At 34.8% G+C, this 6,635-nt stretch overlaps 1 protein-coding gene across 1 annotated transcript; it reads right to left on the reverse strand.

Moving 5' to 3' along the window:
* Positions 220-6,046, reverse strand: LOC109333512 (3-hydroxyisobutyryl-CoA hydrolase-like protein 3, mitochondrial). The gene is made up of 10 exons (XM_019569033.1): positions 5,806-6,046; positions 4,426-4,527; positions 4,166-4,230; positions 2,995-3,129; positions 2,792-2,888; positions 2,388-2,517; positions 1,907-2,085; positions 1,637-1,764; positions 1,460-1,561; positions 220-647 (listed from the first exon to the last, which is right to left on the reverse strand). The coding sequence occupies exons 1-10, from the start codon at positions 5,903-5,905 to the stop codon at positions 546-548; spliced, it is 1,140 nt and encodes a 379-aa protein (XP_019424578.1). The 5' UTR covers positions 5,906-6,046; the 3' UTR covers positions 220-545.

Here is a 6,635-nt window from a genome sequence, read left to right on the forward strand (position 1 = left end):
CGACCTCCCCACATAAAACCAAATTGATTTTCCGAAACTCCCCTTTGAAAATTAGAATTGGTGCAGTAGGGACAGGGGAATATTATGGTCAGAGTCTATCAAGGTGATCAAATGATTACTAACCAACTCCTGTTGGATTAATAGAATCGGCAATGTTGCTGACATTTCATGAATCAGTTGTAAAGAAAAAATGATTTATACTCTTTGTAAAATATTTTATTCAAAACTCACAAAAGGTCTGGTTTAAGACATAAATCCACTCAATTGTTCCATGTAAAATCTTGGACATTCTTTGATTTCCCCAAGCCACAAGAGAAAATAAAAGATAAATAAAGGAAACAATAGACTTCATTTCTACCATGTAACATCATCCTTCTGTTTCCAAGATCATGGACTACATGTTATCATCAAGGAGACATAAGTACAAGTAACACCATGAATAAACAAGAGGCAGGACCCAACAATAACACCATCTGTTTGTTTGATGCAGTATCCACAATTCTGGAATGCGTTTGACGAAAAGAGAATTCGCTTTCCTTCTAAAATCACACAGCCAACTCTTCAACCTCTGACCCTAATGGTTTAGAGACAGCTTCCACTTCACTCAGATTAACTTCATCAAAACTTGATGGTTTCCACCTGGGCTTCTGCAGGGGAAAGAGTTACAGCATATATTATGTAGCAAAGAACATATACCTAATATATAGAAGGATAAATAAGTTAACGGGTTAAAGTGGAAATATCAAAGGTTTCATAGCACTAGCAGTCTTGCATAATGAAGGAACTTCATGCATATAAAACTGGAAATAAAAAAGGGTGACCCAGTATATATGAGGCTTGCACCTAATAGGGTATAGAAAGAGTAGATGTACACAATTTTACCATCACAAACGAAGAGGTTTTTCTAATATTGAAATGCATGACCTCTAGGTCACGAGAGAAGTAACCTTACCATTGCGACAAGGCTCACTCTCATATAAAACCAGATATAAATACATTTAAAATGTAGATTCACAAAAAAAAATGACCTAGTACACAAGTTTCTCACCTAATGGGTGTAGGGAAGATAGATGTAAGCAATCTTACTCTACCAGCAAAAAGGTTCTTTCCAAGATTTGTACCCATAATTTACAGGTCACAAGGCAAACAACCTTGTCGTTACGCCGAGACAAATAAAAAATATATGCATTTTCAAATTTTTACTGAAGATTCTCGACTGTTACAAAGCCTAGGAAGAAGTAAGCATGAGTACAAACACAGAGGGAAAACAGTCTTCTCATGATTTCATTTCTTCAATATCTCAAAGTACCCCACAAAGTAATAATATAAAACTCTTGGTAACAACTAAACTTATTTTCTGCAGATATATCAATCGCACAAATACTTTAGTAGCCTGGTGAACAACCAAAATCATGCCTACCAGATTGATAATATAAAAATCATAAGAAAAAGAGAAAACCTGATCCTTGTCCAGTAATATTGCACGAATACCTTCCGCAAAATCAGGTCGCAATGAAGATCTTAGGGCAATGCGATACTCAGTTTTCATTACACCCGTAAGCTGATGGAATACACTTCAAATTAAAGTTTTGGAAATATGGAACCTACCTATAAATAAATAAGTACATATAGTTACCGTGGATAATTCATTGTCATTTTTCTCTACTGCTGTGGCAACCTTAGAGAAGTACTTTTTGGTCAAGAAAAGGGAAAAGGGAGCAGCTTTTCCAAGGCCTTGGAGAGCTTCATTAGCCCACACCACAACTAGAAATAGAAAAGTAAAATAATATTACAACGACTAGACAGGTGATAACCAGCAATTTCCAACATTAGTATTTAATGCACAAAACAATAAGAGTATCTTTACATAATACAACGTAAACGAACAATAGGTCAAAAAGCACACCATTAGGGTCAGTGCTCGACTGGTGCTGTTTTAGCTCTTCAATTGTCTGAATAATAGATTTAGTAGCTCCAAATGAAGAAATTATCTGAGGTAAACGCAACTTCAACTGTGCTTCAGACTCGGGGTTAGACTCGTGTCTTGCTAAAAGTACTTTGATGTCCTGATGTGGATCCTGGGAACTGTATAACCAACGAGTGTTGTGTAAGATCATTATATACGAAGATTATGTATGCACTCATCAAATTATATATTTCATAACAAAAAAGCCAACAGGTATAATAGATCATTGATTTATTTCAACAAAAATAAGAGACTGGGTGAAATTTGTGGTACATGGAATATATGACTTATATCCAAATACACATGTAGATGCATTATTATTATTTTCACGTGTCCAGTCCAATCTGAACTGAACAAGTTCAACAGCTGACAATCATCAAGTTGAGTCTCAAAAGCCATTTAAAAGTTTATAATGACATACAAGTTAGTCTCTATAAGGGCCTCCTTAAATGAACCTAACTTTCCAGATGGCACATAATGTGTTCCTAGGCCAGCATATATTGCATCAGAAGGAGTATTAATCCTCTTGCCAGTCAATCCAAGATAAGCACCTGAAAATCTGCAATTAGTAAAAATTTCCAAATAACATGTGACTTAGATTGAAACCAACTGGAAGAACCTAATAAGGATATTTAAGCAAACTGATAAGATGGTTCACTAAAACCTGAGACCACGTCTACATGCTTAAATAGTATAGCACACAATTATTCATAGGAAAAATTATAAAGAGAATACTTTGTACTTTAACAACCCTTCTGGTCCTTGTTAGCTTGTCTAATAAAACCAATAAAGAACTAGGAATTCTTCAGTATAAGAAAAACATACCAACAGATCCTTCTCCTGGACTTTGAGCAGCTATATAAGAAAAACCTACATCTGGGAACAAGCCAATTCCATTTTCTGGCATTGCAAGAACAGTTCTCTGAAAATGTTCAAGAAAAAGAGAAATCATAAATGGATCTAAATTGGCAATTTAATGAGTTAATGATATATCTGTAATAATTACTTAGATGAAACCACTAATATACCTCTGTTATGATTCGATAGCGGCCATGACCAGATAAACCAATTCCAAGACCCATTGTTATTCCATCCATTAAGCTTATATATGGCTTCTTGTACTCAGAAATTTTGCATATCAAAGAATACTCAGCCGTGAGGACCTAAAATGTGCAGCATAAAGGGTATATTACTTTAACATAGTAAATTTAAAAATTAAAAACAACAAAAACAACAGGCAGACTGGGGAAGGTAATTTAGCAACAGGTCATGCAAAAATGCAAGATGCAACGAAAACACATAATGCTGACAACAATTTGTAAGGAGCAAAATGTAATCTATGAGGCAAAAGAGAGTAAAATCAACCAAACCAGATATGTGATTCTAGTACACATGTATAGTAAAACACCGGAAGGAAGTTCAATGTCAAGGGAAAAAAGTTGCATCATCAAGGTAATCCTGTAGTATGACAGAAGTTGGCGCATTTCAATTGATAGATAGGGCATTAGTAGGACCTCAACTGGAATTACTTTGTAACTACGTCTAAAGAAATACCTAAGAGGGGATTAGTCTCAGGGATATCTCATGATTTTACCATAAAAGGTTGCAGACATGACTTTCATATCTTATACGTTTTATTTTGAATTTAATTACGCATTAAACTTCTTCAACAACTATAGGTTACCAAGTATTTCATGATGTTCAATTTGAAAGCAAGAAGTGTTGGCACTAGAGCCAAGTTTGTCATGAGTAATGTGGTCTATTATATTAGCAGTCCTGGCAATACAAGCATACTGGAAGTAAAGCCTTCACTGGTCTATACACACATAAATACAGCAGGAAAGGTATTTAGTTTGTATTGAGATGGCTTTAATAAAGTGAAAGGGTATGAATTTGATGGCATATAATTACAAGGACACAACTAGACCTCAATCATATCTGACAGATGGTTTTTGGTTGTTATCTGCTTCACATCACCACCAGCAAATAAACTAAGATCTCGGTTATCAGGTAAACAGTACTTGAGAGTTAAGAAAAATCTTTATTTGATGGAACAAAAAAACAATGGAACAATAGTATGACATCAGAAGATCATGTTGACAAAGAAGTAAACAAAATATCCAACAAAGCACATCACGAATGTAACCGGATAAGCATGCTGTAATATACTTTATGGTAAAACATATAATATAATGAGACCTTCGGCACTAAAGGAGTGTTTTTGTCCTTTTGTATTTCAGCAACAACCCCTTTAACATCCATACCTGCATTGACCATCAATGGTGACTCTCAAAACCATACCTAGCACTCAACCAAATAAACTCAATTCTAAAACAGAAAATCTGCAAACAAAGCCAATATACTATTTAAAATGGTGCTAGAACTTAAAAACCACACTTCAATAAATATATCAAGAAAAGGGGGAAGGAGTTATGTATTTATTGATGAATCAATCATACCAGCACAAAAGGCCCGAGGCGAGCTGCTGTCAACCAGAACACATTTAACTGCCGGGTCCAATTCCCATTCGTCGAGATAACTTTTATACTTTAAATCCATATCTGCAACCCAATGATTTCCCAGTAAAAACAAGAGAATAAAAGAAAAACTACCCAGAGAAAAATACAACTACCAAGACTTTTCCCACTGAGTGAGATTGGCTACATGTACCTGGATCAAACGATACCATAATGTACAATCATAAATTATGTCTACAGACAAACCCTTTAAAATTAAATATTTCTCAATAGTTTCACCTATAGTTTGTCTTAATCTACCTCTATCCTAACTATCGGGTTACCCTTTATCTAATCTACTCTTCTTACCAACGGGTGTTGGTTCAAGTGGTACATGCTTGATTCCCCTTAAGCAAGGTCTCGGGTTCGAGTTTTGTGGATGGAAAAAATATCTGCTGGGAGAGTTAGCCCGACATACCCGTGGATATTCCCGGCTCGGACAGGATTGCCTCTAGTGCGAGGATACCTGTAAGAAACCAAAAAATTTTACTCTCCTTACCAAGGCTTACGTTAGTCTTCTCCACACATATTCAGAAAAATACTTAGCTTTATCATTTCTTATCCTATTATCTGCATCTCAAGCAGCATAATTAATCAACAAGCTATTGGTCCAGTGTTAGGCAAGCTAGATCCCAAGGAGTTCCATACCCTTGTGCCCGAGTTCGAGTCCTTGAAGAAGCAATTGTTGGCACGGGTAGACACCAACCAGAGGAGATTAGTCCTCTCTACCTTAATAATAACGTGGAGGTATACCTTGATTATAACCAACATAACTAAATTTCAGTTAGTGTTCACAGGTTAGATTTTTTATAACTCCTCCATACAGTAAAGAGTAAAAACATTTCCAATGGTGGGACATGAACAAAATTGAGGGCAAGCCACAACAAAACGGTAAAGTTGTTTACCTTGTGACCTAAAGGTTATGGGCTCAAACATGGAAACAACGTATTTGCTTGTGGGACAAGCTTATGTACATCTACCCTCCTCAGACCTCACTAGCTGGAATACTAGGCCGCCTTTTCTCTATAGGGTTAAAAATTGTCTTGTGTAATAAGTTGGTGTGAGTTTAGCTCAAATTGCTTCATTAGTTTAGTATTTAAAGTTAATAACTCATGCATATTGTTGTATATAAGTAGCAGTTATAACAATTTTAACTCATAAAATTAAGAATCTCAAGTTCACCCAAAATTAAGAATCCTATTATATTAAGATCAACAACAACACTAGTTCTTTATTAATCATTCTATCTTCAACAATCAAAATCCACAATCATAATTCCCTTCAAAATTCAACTTTAAAAACAGAAAATGATAATAAAAAAACCTAAGTTCATGGCGTTGAGGGCTTTTGAGCGATCTAGGGTGATGACAGCGACACCGTTTGGATGAATGATGCCCTTAACGAATTGTTCAGTTTCGGCCATAGACGAAAATGATCAGAAAGATGAAAAGGAAGATTTCGATTGAGAGAGGGGAAAATAATGTGAGTGAACGAAGTTTGAAAGCGTTGATGTAAAAGCAGCACTCTTAACATGCTTTTTTTTTCACTGAACACCAAAGTTTATTTTCTTGGTGCTTGCGACACTGCACAACACATAGTGTTGTCACGTTTTTTTCGGTGTATAGTGACTGTTTAACCACACTATTTTAGTTTCTCTGATGAGCTGACCAGTTATTTTTTCCTCCAAAAGGCTTAAATTAGTCAGCAAAGTGATAATTGTTTGTCCAATGCTACATGCTTAGACTGAGAATTTGGTCTCATTCCTATACATTAATAATATATTCTCTTTGTAAATAAAATTTTGTTTATTAATGATTAATTGATTGATATCCAAGTAATATGGATTACTTTTCTTGTGGATAAGAGAATATATTAGTGGTCTTAAGATTTGTTTGAGAGTGTGATTCTAGATGGAGAGGGATGACTTAGAAAGGAGAGATGAAGGTTTTGGAGGACCCTCTAAAACGATCTGTGTCTATTTTATAGTTCCTCATATCTAAAGATAAAATGTAAAAATACTTAAATATTTTTAGTAAAATTATATAATTATATATTATTGTTCATTTCTCATTGTTAACTATTTTTTTAAAGGAAATATAAAAAAATATTCCAATATTATATTAATTTATTTTTTCCATCTAAATTTTATACTC

This window comes from Lupinus angustifolius, chromosome LG18 (genome assembly GCF_001865875.1).
Source record: "Lupinus angustifolius cultivar Tanjil chromosome LG18, LupAngTanjil_v1.0, whole genome shotgun sequence".
In the NCBI taxonomy this organism is placed as follows: Eukaryota; Viridiplantae; Streptophyta; class Magnoliopsida; order Fabales; family Fabaceae; genus Lupinus; species Lupinus angustifolius.

Excerpts from the sequence above, each read along its gene's own strand:
- LOC109333512 (XM_019569033.1), bottom strand. The coding sequence starts at position 5,905 with ATGGCCGAAACTGAACAATTCGTTAAGGGCATCATTCATCCAAACGGT. Across the intron at positions 2,889-2,994 it reads GCTATCGAATCATAACAGAG|AGAACTGTTCTTGCAATGCC; the intron begins GTATATTAGTGG and ends GAACATTTTCAG. Across the intron at positions 1,562-1,636 it reads ATGACAATGAATTATCCACG|CTTACGGGTGTAATGAAAAC; the intron begins GTAACTATATGT and ends GTATTCCATCAG.